Genomic DNA, 25661 nt, shown 5'->3' on the forward strand with positions numbered 1-25661 from the left:
TTATCGCGATACATATATATATAACAATATATTGTATAATTATAAATTTTGAATTCAGAAGCAATCTGATGCATTAAGGTATGAATTGAGGTTCATAAATGGAACAAAACAAGATACTGGTTTACTATTTACTCAATCAATAAATACACAGCCATCTTGGGGCCCCGGATGCATGCTTCAGGGCATCGAAGGCAGTTGGCAAGAATACAACATTAAACACATGATAAACATCGCTATTTCAAATCACCCTATATATCGAGCATGAAAACAATTATATTGTGATACGTTTTGTGGAAAGATTGAACCTCAATTTACCGATAATACCGCACCCCCTTACAGATACACACACACTTGGACACTCACATATGGACCCCAATTACATAAAGCACAAAAAATACATTATTGTGTATACAAAGAGTTTGAAAACACACACACAATAACACAAGCACGTACTCACACACACTAACACTAACACACACACTAAGCACTAAGCACACAGTAAGCTACAAATGCAAAATCCTTAAGGAAGTGAAAATGGATGGTACTTCTAAAGTATGTTACAAAATGTGGTCTTACTTGCTCTGGCTGGTATGGAGGCGGGGCGGTGGCAGCCTGGTGCTGTACTGCTGGGTAGGGGGGAGGTGCAACAGACACGGACACAGTCCCATAGGCTGGCTGGTGATGGTCAGGGACCACAACGTAGGCGGGTTGATATCGGCGACGGCGGTAACAGCAGACAGAGCAGCAGGTGAACACAAGGAAGATGATCACCCAGATGAACCAGAACCCTGGACATTGGTGAAGGAGAAGTGTTATCAGGTTTGTTCATACAAATTATTACCAGCAGAGAACCATAGGTACAGAAGCTCACCTCTAGAAGATAAAGCAAACGTAAGTGACATTATGTGTAAATCAGCTGTTTTGTTGACAAATTTCAATAAATTAGAAAAATGTTCATATTAGTATATTTATCCTAATACAACCTTGTGGAAATATCCTATATTCGATCCTTTTAAACACAGAACCTAAACGTGCCCCTCCCCCAGGGGCGCTCTCCATGTCTCTGACTAGGGTTACCTCCCCTCGCCCTTTTTTTCCTCTCAACTGAAACCTACACAAAACTTCAGATGGGAGATGGTCAGGTGGGGCCTAAAAGTTTTTGTATCAGGATATGTATACTAATATCGTAAATATACTAATTTACATCTTATCCTGGTACAACAAGGCTTATCCCACAGTTGGCAGTCGGGTCTGTGGTTGCGATGCTAGTCTGGACGGTAACCTGGACTGGATTATGGCACAGATGGCACGCCCCAATTTCATTAATTTTGCATCACCTTTCACATCCTTACTCTTACATGCTAAGCTAGGCTCCATGGTCGAATACTTGTGCAGCTTGTAGCTGACAGCACAAGCTCAACAATCCCACAGAATATTTATAATGTGACTAATGAGACACGACGGAAATATGTAGTATTACAGTCCGCAGGAAGACTTAATGACGATGTCAGTGCTTCATGGCCTAATGTGAGTGTAACAGTTGTAGTCTCAAGTTGTAGTGTATAACACAAGAACTCCAGATATTCATTGCAACAAGAAATAAATATCTACCAAACACTCAGTTGGAGGTTTTATTGACGATCTCAATGCTAAGCGCAAAAGCATTGCTGAGTGTTGTAGTTGCAGATATTGTTCTAGACGAGACCTGTATGAACAAAGTCTTTGAAGAGTCCATTCTAATTGACAATGTGTTATCTATATACACTCAAGTTGTATCCTATAACAAGAACTAACATAATTATCCCCAAATGTGTTGGGACACAAACACATAGGCATCTCGCAAGTACTCAGCAATAGGTTTTTATGATGATCTGAATGCTTAACAATAAAGCATTGTTGCATGTTAAGGTTGTAGTCTCAAGTTGCTGCATATATCAACAAGAACTCAACAATCTCACAGGAATTTGGGTATGACACAACAGAAAATAAATTAAATGTAGTGCCAACACTCATGGCTTGTGAGCCAAAGGGATACCTGTAGACCTGCAAGATAGTTGCTAGCAACCTAAACGGCAGTAAACGCCATGGTATCCCTCAGTCTTGCTGTCAGGTGCTAAGGGAAGAAACAAGTGTCTTCTTTGTTTAATAGACCTAGTGACTCCAGGTACGACCTAGAGCCTGGACTGGACACAATGCTAGATCCGCAACCCATGCTTGCCGTAAAAGGCGGCTATGCTTGTTGTAAAAGCTGACCAGTAGGATCGGGTGGTCAGGCTCGCTGACTTGGTTGATGCATGACATTGTATCCCAATTGCAGGGATCAATGCGCATGATGTCAAGCACTGGATTGTCTGGTCCAGACTTGATTATTTCCAGACCGTGGTCATATAGCTGGAATATTGCTGAGTGCGGCATTAAACAACAAACAAACTTATTATCATAAAGGGCTGTGGCCATCCAATGTTGTTGAAGCAATTCCATTCAGATGGTTGTATACCATATATTGGATTGAACTAAATGCGGCTGTCTAATATATTTTGGTGTCATCCTGCAAGATAAGAGCTAGAAAGGGAAACTGCCTGAGATTTACACATGAGTAATTGTCCACAGACAATGGCCTTTTGCCTTCCTGGACCATGCTCCGAAACCTATGATCATTTTCATAATCTCTTGTCTTTTTATTTGCAGTGGATGCCTCTGGAGAGCACTTAACAACGAATGCTTTCAATGTATAAGCACCTTAGTCTAAAACTTGCGAGAGCATTGTTCCCAGTAACAAATATTATGAGCCATTGATTTATCTAATCCAACCTTCCAGGGAAGAGAGATGCAAGCATCACCAAGAAACCTGCAAGTTGTAAAATCATTCCTGGATGGTAAAGTCAATCGTGGAGTAGGCTCGGACTCTTACGTAAAATGTGACAGATCTAGATTTCTTTGGGCCATTTGAGGTTACTTAAATATGTCTGCCATCCACACAAGGCACTCTCCTCTTGTATGTTAATCATATACAACACCTCAAGATAGCACTTCGTCGGTTCTTTGACAAGCGCCTTGGTTTCCTGAGGAGGCTTTAACTGAAGATTAATCAGAAAAGTAATACAAAAGAACCAACATAATGTCTGATTCAAAAGGATTGTTCATGGCTAGGTCGTAAACATTTGTTGCCAGCTTGGAAGGGAATGTGAAGCCTAGCGGAGGTAGTGAGGTGACTGGTGGTGAGCGCCCCCTGGAGGGGAGACATGTTTTGGTTCTGTGTCAGAATCAGGTCTTAAAGATAGAAGGATATTTGCACTATGTTGCATTAGGATAATACATAATATCATGATTGTCCATAATTTATAGATTATGTTATTTTAATTCTCAGAGACCATATATGTGAGGGACTAGCCTTGGGGCTAGTTTGAGACCGATCACTTTCCCTTTGAGACCAAGAGGCACTTTCACGCGAGACTTGGCGAGATTCGAAGATTTACATGTGAGGTTTTCTGGAATTGACTTCCGGTAATCAGCTATCCAACCCTTTACATGTTAGTTTTTATTAAGATTTGTTATATTTCTTTGTAATGGCATAACTTTTTCATTACTTATTTATAAATTTTCAGAATAACTAATAAGGATATTAGTGAACAAACTTGTTTTGGTTTACATACAAAAATAATGTCCAACTTTACCGTAACATATTTGTTGTAAAATTCTGATTTCTTCCCCATTTCTATTAATTTTTGTTTTTGTTTACGAAGCCATAATAAATTAATTACCAGATTCTCATTCAACTTTTGAAAAAAAGTGAGGTAGCAGGCATTTTACAAAGTATGCATGGTAATCCTGTTATCTCACTATCTGCTTAAGAGATAAGTGTTTGTTTATCTATTTTATTTATTTTATTCAAAACTTTATTCATTACTGTTGCATTAATTTCAGCGAAGTTGTGTGTTAACTAATCAGCAGATCGCACCAACTCAGTTATTGACAACGACCACGATCAGATTATAGCTATTGGTGCTCTAAAACAAAAATCAGTTGACAGAGAATGGATACATAATCATAAATGCCATATTTTGACTTGCTGAAAGTCATATGTGTTGTAGTTTGACTATAACATGGCAATATTCTTTTCGCGATCATATTAGCTAAAATACAGGAAGGCTCTAATGGTGACCCACCAAACTGTTCCAGAGGTAAACATGCCAGCTGTACATCAAAGTGTTACGCTTATGGTTATTATTAATAATTTATAAATAATTATAAAGCTGCAACTATAAAGTTATCTGATATTGGAATAGACAATTGCTGGAAAAATAATAGTTTCAGATACAATTTCTTCCGATCATTGCGTCAAAATACCTCCAAGTTTGTTATTGGGTATTTCTTAACCGAGTCACTGGTAGATCCGGGAGAAAATGTGTGTACAGCTGATTGTTATTTCCGGCTTTGTTTACGAGATAAATACATACTGTGTTCTTAATCTCTGCAAAAAACAATGTGTAGCAGAACAGGAAATATAACTGAAATGGTAAACCATCATGTCCAATGATAAACACCCAATGCCATTTAGAAAGTGGTCAAATGTAACAAATGTTATATTTTGGAAAACACTTAAGATTATGGTACTTTTTGGGGTTGAGTCTTGTCCCAGAGTAAGGCACCTTTTGCCAGCACACAAAGTCAGCGATCTCACCCACTCAGCCACCACGGCTTCCACATAAGTGTTGGATCGCTGTCTCACTCTGGAGTGTGGGTTCGAATCCGGGACAGGACTCAACCCAAAACAGCACGAGAATCTGTACTATGGTCTCTGCCTGAAGCAATATGATGTAGCTTTTGACTGCGCTTAGCCTAATACTCAAAATATTAGTGTTATGTCAGCTTGAGGGGAAGTGAAGGGACTTAACTCTCACTCTAAGCATTCAAGCATTGCGTAAGATTGTTTACTGGACTACGGAAGCCCCAAGAAAAGAGCATCTGCGCATCTTAACTGCTGCCAATAATCTACCGCTGAGGCCTGTATGGTCTCTGTAATTCCTTATCAGCTCAAATACATCTTGGAACACCTGGAAACATAAGGACTCTCCCCACTTTGTGTCTTAGAACAAGACTCATAGTTCATTCATAAGAGTCCTCGTATACACAAACTACTTTAAATATACTAAGTGCTGGCTCCATCAGCCAGAATTTAAAACTTAGATGTATGCCAAACTCAGATCCAGTAGAGTCATTTTGATTGATTTGATGCATATTTGTGAGAGAACTTGTATACTTAGTCATTGATAGAAGAGATTGACATGGTGGTGGCACTTCGTCAACGATGTAATGGTGCTGAATTGATCCAAGGTATTACACACCTGGATACGAGGATGCATATGACACACCAAATAAATACTCACACCAAAAACTGTAGACTGAGTGATAGCAACAGGACGAGGAATCAAAGGCACAGCAGTAGGCACTGTACTCTGTCAACAAGAAGAATACATAAATACATGCTACAACAGACTCATTGAGTACACAACAGGCTTGTAAGTCTTCACTACTTTATCTTAAAAGTTTACAAAAATTACTTTAAAAAATAGTACTCTACTGACAACTTCTGACAATATCTTGAGTTCAAATCTTCAAATCACTGTCAGTACAAGTGTTATGTACATAACTTTGGTAAAGGCCTGAAGTTAAGGCACGTCATATGATCAGACAGGCAATGTTCTAGTTTCATGATCAATTGTTTACATCATGCTACATTATAAAAATATGAGAAAAGTTGCACAAACCTGTACAAAATGTTCTTCCACATTGTGCATAACACTGGAAGAAAAAAGAAATGTTCTTAAACATCATGGTTAAATTCCCTTAAATAACTCTTAATCTTAGGAGACAAACATGTCATGTTTCAAAGCAGTCCCAACTTTCTTACCTTCATATTTGATGGCACTATGGCAATAATAATGTGTTTCTGGAGCCTAAACATATTCACCCATTATTTTAGAGTTGCACAATAGCTTTAATCTCATCCTTGTCTTGTCCATATGTAATGCCACTAGTATAAATTTGTTCAAGAAAATAGTAAAAAAAAAGTAACCAATCTACTGTATTTCAGATGGGATGACATGGGAAACAAACACATATTTCCTTTTGGACAGTAAATAACCTAACTTAGATTTTGAAACAAGTTATCAAATGTACTAAATCAGTTCTGTCAATGGGACAATTTTTAATGCTGTATCAACTATATTCCAGCTATATGAAAGCCAGTGAATACCCCAGTTAAACTAGTACAATGTATCTGAACACATGAGCACTTTCCTTCACCACTGGGGCACGACACGCAATAAGCCAAACCACAGAAGCTAACCATCTGATTCAACTTAGCTGTCTCTTACGACAAGAAGTTTGAGTGAGTGAGTAGTGCTTACGTCGCTTTTACCAACATTCCAGCAATATCATGGATGAGAACACCAGAAATGTCCATCACACATTGTACCCATGAGGGGAATCAAACCCAGCCCTTCGGCTTGATGAGGCAACAACTTAACCACGAGGCCACCCCAATGTTCCACTCAAAATTGGACGCTGGGGACCTATTCCCACGCGTGACCACATCTAAGGGTAGGCACAAATTTGACTCATAATAATACATAGTTCATTCTAGAATTCAGCCACCAAACTTAAGGCCTTTTCAAGGCAATTATCCTACTTTTAAGAATAAAAGGATGCAAGTGCACTTGCAAACAGATTCGTGAGAACATTCTTGCTTCATTACGCTACCAGAACAGTATCATTTGGTATTTCCAAAATATTCAAGTCAGCAGACCAGTATTTCAATATTACATGTGGATCATGTTACGGACAAATCAATAAATTTAAAGTATTATTTGACAGCAGAGATAAAAATATGGTTGCCAAATTGGCAGATGGATATTTAAGGCCTCTTTAAGGCCGGCCTGTTAGATTCAAGATACAAGCAAACCCCAATAAATGTACCCATAGCTAAACATACTTCTTCAGGAGGCAAGTAACAATATATGACCGTGTATAAACATATTATGACTGTCAATGTTCATTAATCAAAGAAAAACATACCATCCATAACAACAGGATGTTTACTCATTCCAAAGCCACTGCTTCCTTGATCACAATTTGATGTATCAAGGAATCATCTTGCCACATGGTGTAAGTGGATTGAATGATAAGTTTTAAGCCTCACACAGAAGGAATTGCACAATAGGGAAATCCTTTGTTGTGAACATTACAAGATGTTATAAAGGTATATCAAGAAAAACTTGAGTCAATTGAGACATTTTTTGCTGTGACAAATCAGTAAAATAAGCTGGCGTTTGTGACCTTTGGAAAATGGACAAACTCAAGGAAAGACACCTTTCACCTTGCAAATTCATCTGCATGTGCTAATGGATGTGTCAATTATGAGTTTAGTACACAGCAAATTTGTGTACTTATTATTTTTCCAAAAAATATAATTCAGTTCATTTACTCAGAACAGCAATGACCCTTATTTTTCAAGCAAATTGCATATAATACAACAATTACTGCTCCCTTCTTGTCATCCATGTTTTCATGGTATACTATAAACCCTACACCTGTGTATTTGTCATCATTCGCCTGATGCTTGTTAATGACTTTATTACAAGTGTCATTAGTTGCAGAACCACTAAGATTACCTGACAAAGACTATGCAAAATAACTCAATAACATTCACCCTGCCTCTGAGGGTGTCAAGCATATACATTGTACATTTAAAGTAATCAGAGGTTTGCCTTTGGCATTTCTCATGTATGGGGTGATTATTTAATCTAAGATTGGGTTATGAATCCAAGTCTGAAATGGTGAATGTATTACATGTAATGTAATATGCATGTGGCAGCGCAGCAAGAGAGCAATGTTGAGTTGAGTTGCAAATAACATCAATCAAAAAGTTAACCGATAATAATAACCGTTGATTGATTAATCAATGTTATTTTGCACAGTGGATACGTCAAAAGTAAGTGTTTATATACACTGAAGGGCAAAAGAAACGTCATGTGGATGTATCATAAAAATATCTTTATTTTCAAATGCTTATATATGTAAGTAAAGACATCGGGGAAAGTCAGTGTTTGACCCACATGAAATTAACAGTCTGGGGAATGTTTTTGCGAATTGTGAATTTGGGGAGGCACCAGAAGACATCACAGCTGGGGGGTTCAAAATCAGTACCTGGTGTGGCCACCACGGGCGTTGACTACAGCCACACATCTCCTGTACATGGAGTGGACTAGCCTGTTGATGAAGGCCATTGGGATATGGGTCCATATCCTAAGGAACGCTACACGCAGTTCTGCTGCAGTTGTCGGCCTTGGGCGTACGTCATTGAGTCGGCGTTGGATTTCATCCCACAAGTGTTCAATGGGATTCAAATCCGGACTGAGGGCAGGCCAAGGCATGATTTGGATGTTGTGCTGCTGGAGGAAGTCCCTGGTGATTCTGGCAGTGTGGGGACGGGCGTTGTCTTGCTGAAAGGTGTGGTTTTGATGACTGGCAAAAAGAGGCATGATATGGGGTCTGAGGACTTGGTCAATGTAGCGGAGAGCTGTGATGCCATTACCCCTGCCTGGACCAATATTCTGAAATACCACAGGTCCCACTCTCTGGTTCAGTCCGATTCCACCCCAAACCATGATGCTTGGGCCACCCCACGGGTCTCATTCCATAACACAAGCATCAGCATAACGTTCGGCCCTCCTTCACCAGACCCTGACTCTGCCATCCACCGTTGAAACACATTAGCGGTTTTCATCAGTGAAGATGATTCTTCTCCATTGCTGTTGACGCCAATTTTGATGCTGCCTGGCCCATTGCAGTCGGGCCTGTCGGTGACGATCTCTCAGGATGGGTACACGAGTAGGACGGTGGCCCGAGATGTTGTTGGCAGTTAGGCGACGTCGGACTGTACGATCACTGATGGCACGCTGGTGGTTGCCAATGGTTTGCCGAGCTGTTTCAGTGGCCATTCGGAATCGGTTCTGCAGATATTGGCGTATCATGAACCGATCTTGTCTGGGAGTACTGACTCTAGGGCGACCACTACGCGGTCGGTCGTCGGTGGTGTTGGTGGTGTTGTGGCAATGTTGCAAACGATATATCGTTCTGACGTTGACATTGAATGCATTTTCAACGACCTGTGCACTCTGGCCTGCTTGCAGTCTTCCGATCGCTTGTTGTCTCTCATTTCCTGATAATCTTGGCATGGCTGATGAATCGAAATAACGAAAGCCAGCTTAACAGTTTTGGGTGTCTTTTATACCCATACCATTCACGATATGCACGTGCATCATGTTTTTGACAAGACTTTTCCGCAACTGAGTCCCATTGCACTTTTGTAGGCTGCGTTTGGGCAAAGCACTCCATTCTAAACTCAATTGTTAAATGGACTTTAAGGCAACAAAAAGAAGCAGTAGAACGTTAAATGAGTTTATTGACCACAGAACATGTAACTGCCAGTGTCTGTTAAGTTTTATCAGTATTTTCAGAAGTGACACTTCTTTTGCCTTTTAGTGTATGTAGGATTATACTAAGGCTGATGGAATACAGCCATTTATGGTCATGGAGTGAACCGTGGACTTCCGACATCAGTTGACAGAAGAACACGAGTTGATATCTCCAAAAACGCTTTATATATTTGAAAATATTAGATTGTTACAAAGACATGTGACATTGAACAAGTTTCTTTGTACAGCTGCAGATGTATGGGATATTGTTCCTTCATGTGGATATTGACGGATACATTCCTTGAACAAGGTAACTGCTGGATATTATACATAAAACCTTTGTCGCTTGTAATTACAATATTTGTATTTTGTTTTCATTTATTTGGTGTAGCCAGGGTATGAAACTCCCCAAAAATTCAGCCAGACCACAGGACTGGCTAGCTGAAATACTTGCCAGCCCTGACCAAAACCTGCCTGCCCACTATAATCATATGTTTCTCAGGATAAGCTAACGGGGTTTCTTTTTGGTTACATTTTATCATTCATCTTTACATGTGAATTAATGATTATCATCGGGAAATATTTAGAATATTGTCACATATGAAATATAACCCGACCGTCGGACAGGGGGATTTGAAAATCTGGCAGCCCGAGTTGAAATCAACCCGTCTCGGATGGTCGGGCAGGGAGGTATTTGGAACACTGGCGTAGCACAATTGGTCTGTACATAAAAATATATATCTATCAATAGCAATCAGTTGATACAAAGTACTACGTTTCTGTTTATTAGTATTTTTAAATATATATAGTAACAGCTGCAACTAAAGAGACACAATATTGAAATATATTATTTCTGATAAAATACTTGTTTCAGATACAATTCATCTGATCATTGCAACAAATTTCTTTGAAATTATATTCTTGGGTATTTTTAACCAAATCACTGGTAGACTGATCGAAAATGTGCGTACAGCTGATTCTATTTCTGACATTGCTTACGAGAAAATACAAAATATAATCTATATTTCTGCATATAAAACAATGCCCAGCAGGACAGAAATACAATTTCAATGATAAAACATCATGTCTAGTGATAATTTATCTCAGATATCACCTTCTTATTGACCAAGTTTGTTATCATCTGTTTGTTTACCTGAATTCTCTGGAGGGATACTTTGTAATTTTTTACTGTGCATAAAAGATGTTTCTCCCTTTCAAGTCGCATATGCTTTTTCAACAACAAAAACATGTCAGTTTGGCTGCTGCTCTTTATTGTATATCCTTTATAATGATACACAGCTTCTCATTTTTCAATCCTCCGATACAGGAGTCACTTTGCGCTGCACATGCAGCGAGAATAAGCCAAGCACAAGTCAAACCAGTCATAAACATAGTCTAAAATAAGTTAATTTTGATTTTGCGAAGAACAAGCCTAGAGCTCCATATTTCAACAATTTCAAACATGAAGTGTTGTTTGCCTTAAAGAAAAACATTTAGGCCTATTGTCGGAACATACACACTTGCTTACATTTTAATTTCCCCTAGCACCGCCCTGGAGTCCATGCATGTCTTCATAATTTCTACCTAATTCTCTTTGATTACATTAAATGAGGTCATAGGTTCCTAATGATTGTTACGTTAATGAAAACAAATAGATATGTCCTGATTCATATAAATAAAAGTCTAAATTTTAAACTGAAGAAAATATTTTTGAAATTATTGCGACAATTGCATAATTTGACTGAAAATATTTTATGTTTAAATATGGACACTGATCACATAAAACTTGTTTCATCGTCCTGTCCCCTTCAGTTCACTCTACAGTTAATACATTAGTCTAATAGACCTAGTTAGAAACACGACGTTACCTAACATACCGTTAGTAGGTTAGCATGTTTTGTTTCGCTTCTGTATGTAATAAATTGATCGCGCGTTATTGTCACTCACCCAGGTCGTTTCAAAAAGACTGACAGACAGCAAACCTGACAGAAGCCCCTTCGAAACGCTCATATTTTCTTCAACAAAGTCGTGACAAGGATTTGGTTGAAAACATCAATTCTGTTTCCTTATCTCTCTCCAGTTATTGCGCAAGTCACATGATCAACCAAGGGCGATAAGTAGATCTGGGGCTCCTTACAAAGTTTGTCCAATGAAAATATAATATACAAGAGGATTCGGTTTGAGATACACCATGTTATTGAGCCTGCACTACATTAACTGGGTTCCACTGCTGGTACTCACTGCAAGCCAAGCGCATTTCGCCTATCTTTTTATTCGTTCAGGTAGACAGGAACCCAGTATTTTCCATGTACAAAATCCTCAGAGCAAGTAAAACAGTGTGGCCTTAGTAGTATATATTTGTGTATCTTAGATATCATGTGTGCCTTGTAATGAAGATAAAAGATGCATTAAGTCCTATATATCAAGTGGTCTTTCAAAATTGTAAATTATTTTTTTACATAGATCTATATGGTATGAAAACAAACGATAGATAAGAACTTTTATTTTATAACTCATTGTTCTCACATGTAACGAATGCTATCTAATACAGAAACCGATTTAAATATGTACATCATAGATTATACATAACTATACACAGCACCAGAATGTGAGAACATTCGTTAGAGTCCAGCAGCTGTGTCAAGTCATTCTCCCCGTGTGGAGCTGACCTCGTTTAATAATATAGTATCGATGTATTGATTGTCGCAAATTTATTAGGGAAAATATTTGTGAATGAGACCGTGAAGTTAACTGCTACCGACAAATACACGTATCCAAAGTAAATTTCGTTTTCACTTTATATGTATTAAAGAAACTATATTCTTCCCTCCAGTCTTTTCCTTCTTCTCTTTTTCCGAACTAGCTTCGCATACATGGCAATCATTTCTGATATATATCTCATACCAATGTAGATCTCCATAGAGAAAGTGCACGCCATAAATTGTCGAAAGCAAGATACCCAAATGGCATTTTTTTTTTATAGGCAGCAATTTTGAGTGTAGATTTGTAAAAGAAACAGGGCCTGCTAAAAAAAGAAAAGATATGACTGTCACGTTTATTCCTGGAATGTACACAAGACTTAGTGTCACTGCCCATTCCTACGTCATGCAGGTCAAAGTAGGGACAGAGTTATCTTCCCTTGACTCTTAAACGTCACAATCAGAAATATCCTGGTTTGTTTACATCTGGAAGTCTGTCAGTGAGCAGGGTTTTGGCTATGTCGTGCTGAATTAGGAACAGTAAGTTGTGTTACTGGCATATAATGTTTCAGTTACAACCCTGAAAACGTCCCCCTGACGAAAAGTGACCTTCAATAATGAATTTAAGGGCCAAATGAAATATATTATACGAAGCTATGTATGGAGTATATCAGCTGGCCCCTGAGCTGGGTGTACTATAAATAGCTCGCTGGGCTCGCGACTAGCTGAGCTTAGCTGCGGTTTGTATACAGTTTAAGGTAACGTACGTTGGATGTTGTTGTTGCCAGTGTGTTAGTGTGCTGTGCCTGACCTTTGCTCGACTGACATTGACAGGGATGAAGTATTGATTAAGTTCAATGACAAATGACCATATCGACATATCATAACATTGTAAACCACGCCCATTTTTTCATCTGACCATTCAAACTGGTGCACATTAACGATTGCAGCGTTTGTGTATAAATAGACGTTTTTAGTGTTGACATATTTGTTTGTTTGAGTATGCGCATGACCTCGTTAATGTCATTAATTTTGAATGAAACTAAATACATCATTGGAAAAACTACAGATATATTAAAGCAAAGAGTTTTAACTTGGAATTATGTCATTAGCACCGATGCATTGAAAACAAATCATGCATAATTGTTTATCTTTATCTTTTAGGGTTAAGTATGTAATGTATCAAAATTTTGGTAAATGTTAATTGGAATTAGAATCTGTCAAGTATATTAGGACATAAAACAATGGCATCCCAAACATGTAACTTGTACTGTTACATTAAGAATACATTTGGCTTCAAGAATTGAAACCTTTTGTATCTTTTAGATTTCCCTATATCTTATCACTAGTTGAGCGTATAGGCTTTCCAGGTTAATTTCGACCACTGCTTTAACTATATATGAAGTCAGTATATGTAACCAAATGAAACATATTTATGTTTTTGAATCTTTACAAAAATTAACTATGAGTATGTTTGTATAGTATATATCAGAAACAGACTTCAGATAAATGTTGAATGTAAAGATTTATGTATCTCCCAGTGAGGCATCAATGACATCATTGTCTATGGTCAGGTAAAAATGGTGAGGATTTTTGTTTTTGTCATTTTTTACATAATTTTGCATAACATGAATACAGTTATTTAATCTTGAATGTATATTCCTTTAATGATTATTTTGCATCAATGTGTGCACTTGTGACAAGATGTGATTATATAGTCATCCCTCGCTATAACGCGGGTCTTGGGGTCCATGGATGACCCCCGTGTTATCAGACACCCACATCATTCCTAACATCGAATGTGGGTCAGGAAATATATATTTTATGAGCACAGTGCACACTTGAGTATAATTGCTATATCATGTATTGTGCCCAGTAAAAAACTATATCGTATTGCCTCAGGTAAACAAACAAGTGATAACAAACTTTGTCAATGAAAATGTGAAATTTACGATAAAACATCACTAGATATGATGATTTACCATTTTAATTGTATTTTTTCCTGTTATGCTAGGCATTGTTTTATATGCAGAGAATAAGATTACTGTGTGCATTTGTATCATAAGCTAAGCTGGAGTAGTAAATTCAGGACCTACAATTATACAAATTTCAGGTATTTTTTGCATAAGGATATTTGATCTGATAAGAATTCCATGGCTTCTTACTGAATCTGTATATATACTATGAGCTTGTGTCTCATTGCTGATGAAAATAATTAACTGATAAAAAAATGGAAGAAATCGCAAAACTTGAATGAAAGGGGAAATATTTTTTAAAATAGGCAAAGCAAACAAGCTAAAGAAAACAAATGCAAATCTAATCTTTCACTGTGCTCTGTTTTGTTATGAAATGCTAAATAAACTGTGGTTTTGTTTTATCTTGCAGATGAATGATGTATGTAGATATCAGCAACAACAAAAATGATGAATCGTTTTCCAGTATCAGTGTTATGTAAGGTTGTGAATAGGTAAACAGGTATTCTTCTGTCTTGGTTGAACTGGAACATGTTTTTTGTAACATTTCTTAGATTTAGATATGAGAGGACTTTTGAATGGCTCTCTTATTTTACAACTGATTCTCAAACCACTATGCAAATTCCAACTCACAGATGTTGATCTAAACAAAGGAAATCTCATTTGTATTCCTTTTTATTTGAAATATATGTAAATGAATGGATTTACTTTCAATTGAAATTCATTGTTACTGATTAATGCTTTGAAAAATTGACTGTTTTGGTCACTTTGTTGATGTCCAGTCAAGAATTTAGTAATGAACTAAAAGTAAGTTATGGATTAATAGGCAAGGGGAGGTAACTGTTGTGCAGAAATGTTGTCATTTAACTATAGTCTGTAAAAGAAAAATCATGAGAATCTGTCGGGGCAAGTTGATTCTACTTCCAGAATCCACAGATTTGAGTGTTATGGTTGATGCATAATTTCTCTATAATTATGCATAATGACCTGTGCGCATTCAGAATGGCCAGTGAATTCCTGGCACTGGATCAACTGCTACAACAAAAGTTTGACGTAATCATGATGGTTTAAGAGTCATTAATATTTACCAAGCTGTGTGTCTTTATGAGGCAGCCTATCATTCCTTTTTTTAATAGATAATTTCGGTCTATGAACTTAATTTCTTTAAACCCAATACATGCTTCAAAATGATTCAAGATGGTTCACATGTATTCTGAAATGATCACTTTGTCAGAAATTAAATTAAATCCTAAAATTCAGTTATCAAGAAATTTGTGGAAAATAATATTGCTATAGTTCGATATATTAGAATAATAAAATGGGATGTTCACTGAATACCAAGGACATACATTATTGAAGCAGAATAAAAATCTCCTTGCTGTGCCCTTCAGGATGCCCTTAATAAGATGATGTTACAAGTAGTAATTTGATGCCCCTACTAGTAAGAAAACAGTCTTATTTATAAAAATGACACCCCTTGTAAGAAGGCAACACACCTTGTAATAAGACAACACCACTTGTACTAAAACAACACCCCTAGTAATAAGACAACACCACTTGTAATAAGACAATGCCCCTTTTCATAAAACAATGCCCCTTGTAATAAGACAGCTTCCCTTGTAATAAAACAACGTCCCTAGTAATAAGGCAAGGCCCCTCGTAGTATGACAGCGCCCCTTGTAATAAAACAATGCCTCTTGTACTAAAACAACACCCCTAAGTAATAAGACAACGCCCCTAGTAATAAGAAAACACCCCTTGTAACAAAACAACGCCCCTTGTAATAAGACAACACCCCTTGTAATAAAACAATGCCCCTTGTAATAAAACAATGCCCCTTGTAAAAAAACAACACCTCTTGTACTAAAACAACACCCCTAGTAATAAGACAACACCACTTGTAATAAGACAATGCCCCTTTTCATAAAACAATGCCCCTTGTAATAAGACAGCTTCCCTTGTAATAAAACAACGTCCCTAGTAATAAGGCAAGGCCCCTTGTAGTACAACAGCGCCCCTTGTAATAAAACAATGCCTCTTGTACTAAAACAACACCCCTAAGTAATAAGACAACGCCCCTAGTAATGAGACAACACCCATTGTAATAAGACAACGCCCCTTGTCATAAAACAACACCCCTAGTAATGAGACAACGCCCATTGTAATAGACAACGCCCCTTGTCATAAAACAACAACCCTAATAATAAGACAACTACACTTGTAATAAAACAATGCCCCGTGTAATAAGAAAACACCCCTTGTAACAAAACAACGCCCCTTGTAATAAAACAATGCCCCTTGTAAAAAAACAACACCCCTTGTACTAAGACAACTCCCCTTGTAATAAAACAACGCCCCTAGTGATAAGACAACACCCAAAGTAATAAGAAAACGCCCCTAGTAATAAGACAACGCCCATTGTAATAAGACATCGACCCTTGTCATAAAACAACGCCCCTCATAATAAGACAACACCACTTGTAATAAAACAATGCCCCTTTTCATAAAACAACACCCCAAGTAATAAGACAACACCTCAAGTAATAAGACAACGCCCCTAGTAATAAGACAACGCCCCAAGTAATAAAACAACGTCCCTTGTAATAAGACAGCTCCCCTTGTAATAAAACAACAAAAAACAATGCCCCTAGTAATAAGGCAAGGCCCCTAGTAGTAAGACAACGCCCCTTGAAATAAAACAATGCCCCCAATATTAAGGTAAGGCCCCTAGTAGTAAGACAACACCCCTTGTAATAAAACAATGCCCCTTCTACTAAAACAACACCCCTAGTAATAAAACAACACCCCTAGTAATAAGACAACGTCCCTTGTAATAAGACAACACCCCTTGTAATAAAACAATGCCCCTTCTACTAAAACAACACCCCTAGTAATAAAACAACACCCCTAGTAATAAGTTACTTACTTACTTATATTAGGGGATTTTACGTGCGCTTTCCGACTGGAGCGTATTTCGCACACGGGAGTAATAAGACAACGTCCCTTGTAATAAGACAACACCCCTTGTAATAAAACAATGCCCCTTCTACTAAAACAACACCCCTAGTAATAAAACAACACCCCTAGTAATAAGACAACGTCCCTTGTAATAAGACAACACCCCTTGTAATAAAACAATGCCCCTTCTACTAAAACAACACCCCTAGTAATAAAACAATGCCCTTTCTACTAAAACAACATCCCTAGTAATAAAACAACACCCCTAGTACTAAGACAACGTCCCTTGTAATAAGACAACGCCCCTAATAATAAGAGAACACCCCTTCTAACATCAGTGTTTCTGACTGCCTTCTATAGTATTTATTTCATATCAGCTGTGGAAATTGGAAATTGAAGAAATTAATTCGACTAAAATAGGTATTCTACATAATATATATATACTTTATTGATTCTTCTTCTTTTTCATTAACAAAATAATATGAAGAGTGAATGACCTGGTGGATATTGCTTTAAGCCTTCAAAAAATATATCTGTGTTTCCGATTTCAGTCCATCCAAAAATAGGATAGGTAGGGCAGGCTTTTTTTAAACTTTATTGTTTTCTTTGAAAATCAGGAATTTGCCAGATAATATGTCAGATAAAGCCTGCTTTCTATTGAAGATAATAACTGGTTTATCTGTAGTGGAGAGCAACAAATTTATGCTAGTGGTGTAAAAAACTGGGCCTAAGCATCACTATTCCTGAGGGTGAAGCCTATATCAGGCACTGTATCTCTAGCTTGCAGGATCCCCGTTAAATATAGCTGTTAAATGTCCTCTTGAGCTGTTCAGAGGCTGATATTCACCCCAAGTCCACAGCAAAATTCAGTAAAGTTTCCAAAATTGGATTAGAGTGAGTGAGTGAGTTGGGTTTGATGCAGCTTTTAACAGTATTCCAGTTATATCACGGCGTGTCAGCTTAATGTGGGAGGAAAGCCCGAAGTGATGCAGGTCAGAGACGTTTACCACTTCGGTGAAACCCACGAGCACAGGTATGGTGCTGCCAAACCTAGAAAGATAATCGGGGCGAACCAGGATTTGAACCCACAATCATAGGTTTCTGGTGTGCCCAAGGGACGCAACTCTGCACAGCGAATCGCGGCGCCTTAGATGACTGGGCCACCCATGCCCCCTGATATGATATGACAAGCATTATTACATATGAGGCAAATTGCATAGCACAAACTCCCTTGCCAAACATTTACAAAAGATTCTTTAAAAATTGAAGTACAAGAACTCAGCAACTGAGTGAACACATTTAAGAGACAGATATTGACTTTCATATGCTTTTGGTCCTTACTTTGATAAAACTGAAATATCAAAAGTAAAATATTAGGACAATCAATGTAAAATTGTAGTACTAGTAGTAGTAATAGTAGTTGAAGTAGTGGTAGTAAAGTTTAAGGGTGAACTTGGGTAACAGGAGGCCTATTAGCACCCAATGTAAAATTGTTTCATTATTGACAAATTTCTCCCTTGTTTTGCAGTAGACAATGCAGGACTTCCACAGTGACGTCCACAAGAGTCACCTCGCTGAGGGACTGTCTCATCTCTGGCAGAGTGGCCGATTCTGCGACACTGTTATCTCCGTAGAAGGGAAGACGTTCCCGTGCCACCGTGTCATCCTGTCTGCTGTGTCCCCCTACTTCAATGCTATGTACACTTCCGGGATGCGGGAGTCTCTAGATGGGCTTGTTACCATCCACAACATCCAGGCCAGTGTGTTCCAGTCCATCCTGAACTTCATCTACTGCGGCAACATCGTCATCACCGCAGAGAACACCATGGACATGCTCCATGCTGCCAGTCTCTTTCAAATCAGTACTCTCCAGCAGGTGTGTGAGAAAAACTTCTGCGAGAACCTGTCTCCCCAGACCTGCATTGCCATCTGGAGGATCAGCCAGGCTTACAGCTGTACAAGACTTACAGAGCATGCTTGGAACTATATCATTGACAACTTCAAGTCTGTATGCCGCAGTGAGGACTTCCTGGAGCTGACGAAAGAAGAACTGTTCCAGATCATTAATGAAGACAATCTGAATGTGGAAAATGAGGAGACAGTTTGTGATGCAGTTCTGCCCTGGCTTGAACATGACCGCAAGCGTCTGGCAGACATCAATGAGATCTTTCACAACCTGAGACTGCCTCTGATGAATAGCAACTACATCAGTACATTGCTGGAGACTAAACCTTGCATCCGAGATAATCCTGACTGCTGCGATCACCTCTTACAGATGCAGCGGGGTGGTCACAGACAGGAACTCACCCCAGCACAGTATCAGATGTTCAGAGAGCGCAACGAACAGGTGCTTGTGATGGTGGATGGTCGCAGACAGGAAGTAGCCTGTTTCAGTCTCCAGAGAAAGAAATCCTTTGCTCTAGCCAAATTTCCATACTTTGCTGATGGAAAAGCATCCTGTGTTTTGAAAGGAGATATCTATGTCTGTGGGGGAACATCAGGTGTTGCTGAGAACCGCCTTGTGAAGTATGAAACCAAGAGAAACCGATGGGTTGAATGTGCACCTCTGCAGCAAGGCCGATGCTACCATGAGCTTGTGTCCGTCGGCGACAACTTGTATGCAGTTGGAGGTTTTGTTGTAAATGCTGCCGTGTCGGGAGTAGAAGAGTACAATATTCATGCCAACAGATGGACCAAGGTTGGCGACCTCCTTCTCCCAGTGGGTGGGCTCTCTGCTTCAAGCCTGAAAGACACAATTTACATGTTTGGAGGCAAGAAGGACAGACTGGACAGGAAGACAGCAGTGTTCCAGAGTTTTGACACCAGAACACGAACCAGCGCCGTCTTGGGCAACCTTCCTGTCAACACATGCTGGAGTCAGGCGTTGACTATCGATGACGCCATATATGTCGTCAGTCCAGACGGAAACGTCATCAAGTACACCCAAAAATCCTACCCAGCCATTGTCAGTGTCATCAAGAACCTAGACTGCGAGTATTTCCGCATCGTCAACCACAACAGAAAGATTCTCATCCTTCAAGTCGGCGACACAAAGTATTATGATGAGCTGAGGATTTTTGATCCGACATCCAGTGATGTCATTGTTGCCAGAGAGAGGCTCCCGAGATCTCTGTGTGACTCTGATTGGCTGAAAGTGGTCATCAACCGTCATCATTTGAAGTACGAGTGCAGCTCTCACCATGGATACCGCTAGTCATCTGGACCATCTTGGTCTTAAATGGAAAAAAATTCAATTGTGTCCTCTAATTATACGGTCATTTGCGTGCTCTTTTATAATACTTTATATTTACACATTAGGTCTACTTTATTTAGTTACAAGATTCTAGTTCTGAGTAAACAATTTGGTTTACATTTTTAGTTTAATCTTGACTAATGATTTTATTTTTTAGGAAAGATTGGTCCCATTTTTTATCTAAGTCCACCTACGTTGCATACCTCAGAGACAATGAGCCTCGTTTGACGCAGCATTATCTAAGATCAAAGTCATTCCAAATGCCAATGTACCTAAATTAAACAATCATGACATCACATTGTTTTGTAAACTCACTGGCCTAAATCAAGTAATATTCATTTCCCATTAAACTATCAAGGAAAACAATACTCAGCATAGTCCACTGCCAGTTTGGTTAATTTATCTTATCCCATTACTCATTCACTGGCTTGAATGCTGTTTAGACTATCTGCTTCAATTTCCCCATTACTTCAGGTGTGTGTGTGTGTGTGTGTGTGAACTAAATATGATATTTTATAAGGCCATAACGTTTTTTGTTTGATTTCAATTATTATTTGAGGGAATACAAATATAACCTCCCAATATATTCCAGTGGATGTACTAATTATCATATTTTATGAGGAATTAACTTTGCTTTTTTTAAGATTTCAATTATGATTTCTGGGGAAGACAAACACATATACCTCCAATATATTTTTCCATTTTGTAACTGAAAGTGTAATGATTTGAAATAAAGATAATTGAAATTGGTTCAAATTTATCAACCACAGGTGTGAACATATCCCCTGTTAAACTTATCATGGGAGTTGGCTGCTCTGATAATTTCTGAATTAAGTAGGATAATTTAGCTGTCCTTGTCATAATCCTAATGTTAAAAATTAAAGATTTAAGGGGTTCATAGATTCAAATACTTTAGCAGTAAATCTTAAAGAGCCTAGGACCCTCCTTAATTTCAAACACTGTGGAAATGTTAAAAATGACCCAGTTTTCTCACTCACATATATTTTTATGTATTTTTCAATCAAGGTCATCCTAAAAAGTATTGTTCATATCGGCTGTTAGTCTGAATTATTAACAGTTGGTTTGATGACTGGGATCCTGGGTTCTAATCATACTAATAAGGTACGTTTGAATATATATCAATGATCGTGATGTCCTCTACTGTAACCTATTAGGGATACCCAAGGGCTCCTTTTCATGAAATACAGTCTGCTACTTAACAAAGAGGGACAGTATTTCAGAAGGGCAAAATATCATCAAGACTACATGCATATGCACCAGTGGTAATTCAATGAATCTTGATCGAGTGATCTTCCTTGCCATTTAACATGGTTCAACCAATGCAAGCTCTTCTTACATTGCAAATTTTGTGTATTTGATATCATTCGTCACCACGCGCCCTTTCTGTAACCTGCAAGAAGACCATTCCGCTTGTCCCGGAAACACACGAGTTGGTCATGAATGTATTTGATGTGCTCAGTGTGACCAACAGTGTTGCAGCTTGTTGGAAGTTATGTATGGTGTTGGGTTTTCTGATTTCATGGTATTTCAGCTTGTCAGCTCAAAGGTTAATTTGAGCTTTTGTCACAGCATGCTGTCTGTTAGACACCAGGGCCGGGATTCATAGAAAAACTAATATTTTTCTTAAGTCAAACTTAAATTTTTGAAATTTGACCTAGCTAAGACTGAAACTTTAGTTTCTTTAATGAATTCCCAAAGCGATCTTATGACTAAGTCTATTTTAAAATATCAATTTGGGACAGCCATTGTGCTGGGATCACGGTGTAGAGCAGGATCCTGGGACTGTTTCCCAGTTGTAGTGTGCGATGGTCGAGACTTGTAACCTTGAACTTAGATTTACAATACCGCAAAGATTGCTTCCTGAAACAGAACCCTTGTCCACATTCTACTGATTCTGCTGATGGTTATTACTTCTATTCTTTATCATAGTGGTGTCATCAGATTTTCATGCAGAGAAGTATAGTATCGGAGTAAAAGATCTGAGTTTAATGAGATTGTATGGTTTCAAAAATTATTATCAAGTCAAATCTCAGATTCAAGCAATGACAATATAACCATTGCAGTGCACAGAGAAATTATCCACTTTTTACCTAAATATTATTGATACTAAATGGAAAAGGTATTGTTGCATTATTGAGCCCATCTGGTGTTGTTTAGTTTATAGAAGCTACATGAGGTTTGTTCCCAAAAACCATAAATGTATGTGTTTTGATTTCAGTGGTTGTTTGTCATTCTCATATATCCTCAAGCTGATGGTGAGCTACAGAGCTTTGAGGCTAATATTTGTAATGGAAAGGTGTATATATGAACATTTGATTTTTATTTCAACATAAATATTTTGTTAATTATTCCAGCAGAGGCATACTAAATAGATTGTGATTTCAGGTGCATTTGCTTTACCTGTGAAGAAATGGATCTAGCCTTGTTCGGCCATATTGGCCAGGCAATACCATTATGTGTTACCTGAAGCTTAAACAATCCAGCACATTAGAAAGAACAAATGATCTTGAACACTGGTATTTAAACTGTAATTACTTTCATGCTGTCAGAAATTTAGAAAGCATTTATTTGCATTTATGTTTTGGTAGCCATTCATTTTGAATGGGAGCACCAAACTGAGAGCATTAACTCAAGGACAGTACTGTCCAGCAATACAGTCAACTCTCTGTCATTTGGTATGAAAGATCACGAATAGGCCAATATATCAAGATATTTTCTTAAAATACTGGTACGTTCTGTTCACTGTAGGGACCTATCTGTTTGTCTTTGATGTGCGAAAACGAGAATTTGAATGGTTCAGCTTACCAATTCATCTATCAGTTTATCAACAATATCAACCAGGGGATGCTGACAGTTTACCATCCAACTCCTTGAGTCCCCCCTCTTTTATGTACAGTACTCAAAAGAATTAAGGACCTACCAATTCATTCTTGATACTGTGGTTAATCTGTCACGCCATTAGTCATACTATAGATTAACTATTGTAATATGAAAGAATTGTGACTTGGGCTAGTTTCCAAATGAAATCGGCAAACTGTTCTAGCATTACTTTAAAGGTCCACGAGCCCAAACTTGACCTTTGGCCTCATTTATAGTGTACAGCCCACTGCTTGTTTCTTGACCAAGCATAGGCACAGATATTTAGGAAAGGAGGGGTTCATTTTGTGACTAAGTTTAACATACAGTTATCAATTATTGTTGTCAGATTTTGAGGTATAAACGTAAAACAAGTGAGAAAACTGCATAAATCTGCGTAACACTGAAAAGACTGTAGACAACAATTAGACATAGGTGGCGTCGTTCAGCACACGATTGCAACACAAATCTGAAGGTTTCTGTTATCGGGCATTTAGGAAACAGTAGCTGCAGAGTGGGCCTAATTTTTCTTCGGTCAAAAAATTGCATGGTTAGTCAATCAAATGCTATTAAATAATGGATTTATTTATTTTGTGTCTGAATACAAAAAATCGTTTAATTATTTTCATTTGGCAGCCAGATGATTTTGTTGAAAACATCACAAAATGAGTGTTGTAATATTCTTAGCTATAAACTCAATCAGTTATATCAAACTTGTATAAATGTATAAATGTTAGGTATGATTGAAGGTGATGTGTGCACCCCTGCAAATAGAGGAGTACCCGGGTACCATTCATTAACATCCATAGACGAGTTGCCTAGCAACCACCAGAGTACTTGCTGTATACACGTAGATATGAATGTTGGGTAATTATAATTCATTAGCTGTAGTTGACAACCAATGTAAACACTTTTTGCTTACTTATTTATGAATTTAGACCTATCAATAGCTCGTTTTAGTTAGGTTTGAGTAAAATAAATGTCATGGTTCCATTAAACTAACTGATATTTTTTAACAACACTTTCAATGAATCTTCAAATTACAGATATGATTGTAAGATTGCATTTCATCTGGATTTTCTATGAAAACTGTTTATGCGAACATAATCATGATGCCAGTCTATTGTCATCATTATTTTCATTTTGTGCACAATGCTGTTTCACAGGTCAACCAATCTGATATAAAAATTCCACTTTGTTTACAGATTTATTAACAAATATATTAATTAACAAAATTACCCACAGGGCTAGGTATAACCCCGTACAATTCATTTATACACTGATCAAACATTGGACAAAAATGCTCATATTTTTTTTTTCATATCTCCTACCAGCAGCTTCCAAGCTAAATAGATCTCTGATCAATTAATAAATAAAGGATGGCCTTTGAAAAATCCCAAGTAATATGAACCATGACATTTATTTTTTTAAATCAATTTAGACACATATAGCCTTTTATGAGTTGAATGTTTTCAGGGGAGTACTATGTGATGCAGACAACACGTTGTCCGTTGTTTTTTTTAAATTATATATGAAGTTTCCAGTGTTTCCTTGTTATATGTTTGTGAACTATATGATGCTGTTGACAGCTACTTTGCAATTGTTATGAATGAAGCCTGTGACGATGGTTATGAAGTTCTCTGTTAAGATTAACTCTGTTACATTATCATGGGACATGTGATGTATTTGCAAAGCATGCTACTTCCGACTTACCTTGAATGGATGTGAATACATTGTTCATAAATAAACCATTAGCCACTAACTGACTTTGTAGTTTCTTTAGTGTACGATCATATATGAAACATTTAAGCAATTAACGCCATGGCATGACAGAATAACTATAATAATATGATAGAATCAGCTTTTGAGTTGTATATGTGGGCATGGAATATTCAATAACACTCCCAAATATAGCACATAATGTTTATTGATATTGTAAATATACTCACTGCCAAAAGAAACGCACACTATGGAAGGTGAGGTGATATGGAGTTTAACCGCATCCAAGGTTTTTGTTCTTAAATAGCGAAGTGGATGTGTGGCTGCTTGTACTAGTCCAGACTGATGCCGATTTATAGTGCTAGCCCACTGTGATACCATGCCACAGTTTAACATGCATATCCCTCTCAGACACAATATACTGACTCCGAGCCGACCAGTCCTTGTTTTCGCCTCTTAATGCCGAGCGCCAGACAGGGTAACAACAAGTACCATCTTTTAACATCTTTTGATATGACTCGGCCGGGGATCGAACCTGCTCTCCGGGCGGACCACTAGACTACAGAGGCAGTCCAAATCATAGAAACATATGAAGAAGTATGTAAGTTAAGAAGAGATGGTTCAAGTGAGTACCAATTAATGACAAAACTAACAGTCAAGTGTTACCACAGAGTGTCTTTATTCTTATTACGATATGCTACAC

The 25661-nt window shown here is 37.9% G+C and overlaps 2 protein-coding genes across 4 annotated transcripts in view; one reads left to right on the forward strand and one right to left on the reverse strand.

Annotated features, from left to right (window-relative positions):
• LOC124134284 (WW domain binding protein 1-like) overlaps positions 1-11592 on the reverse strand; it is a 16002-nt gene extending 4410 nt beyond the window's left edge. Inside the window, exons 1-4 of the mRNA XM_046499017.2 lie at positions 11427-11592; positions 5769-5802; positions 5388-5456; positions 577-788 (exon numbers count right to left, since the gene is read on the reverse strand). Of these exons, the coding sequence (XP_046354973.1) occupies positions 577-788; positions 5388-5456; positions 5769-5802; positions 11427-11489 (378 nt within the window). The 5' untranslated portion in view covers positions 11490-11592. The remainder of the gene's footprint in view (positions 1-576; positions 789-5387; positions 5457-5768; positions 5803-11426) is intronic.
• A 1039-nt stretch (positions 11593-12631) lies between these two features.
• LOC124134280 (kelch-like protein 24) lies at positions 12632-25001 on the forward strand. 3 transcript variants are annotated; one of them, XM_046499013.2, is made up of 3 exons: positions 12646-12718; positions 14564-14645; positions 18638-25001. In XM_046499013.2, the coding sequence occupies exon 3, from the start codon at positions 18644-18646 to the stop codon at positions 20321-20323; it is 1680 nt and encodes a 559-aa protein (XP_046354969.1). In that variant the 5' UTR covers positions 12646-12718; positions 14564-14645; positions 18638-18643; the 3' UTR covers positions 20324-25001. The 3 variants fall into 3 exon arrangements, with proteins under 3 accessions (XP_046354968.1, XP_046354969.1, XP_046354970.1); XM_046499012.2 differs by lacking the exon at positions 14564-14645 and having other exon boundaries at positions 12632-12718; XM_046499014.2 differs by lacking the exons at positions 12646-12718; positions 14564-14645 and adding an exon at positions 12744-12936.
• The last annotated feature ends 660 nt before the right edge of the window (positions 25002-25661 follow it).

The sequence above is a fragment of the Haliotis rufescens genome, unplaced genomic scaffold (assembly GCF_023055435.1).
Source record: "Haliotis rufescens isolate VD_foot unplaced genomic scaffold, xgHalRufe1.0.p SCAF_11, whole genome shotgun sequence".
NCBI lineage: Eukaryota > Metazoa > Mollusca > Gastropoda > Lepetellida > Haliotidae > Haliotis > Haliotis rufescens.

Coding starts and splice junctions, on each gene's coding strand:
- LOC124134280 (XM_046499012.2), top strand. CDS start 18,644: ATGCAGGACTTCCACAGTGACGTCCACAAGAGTCACCTCGCTGAGGGA.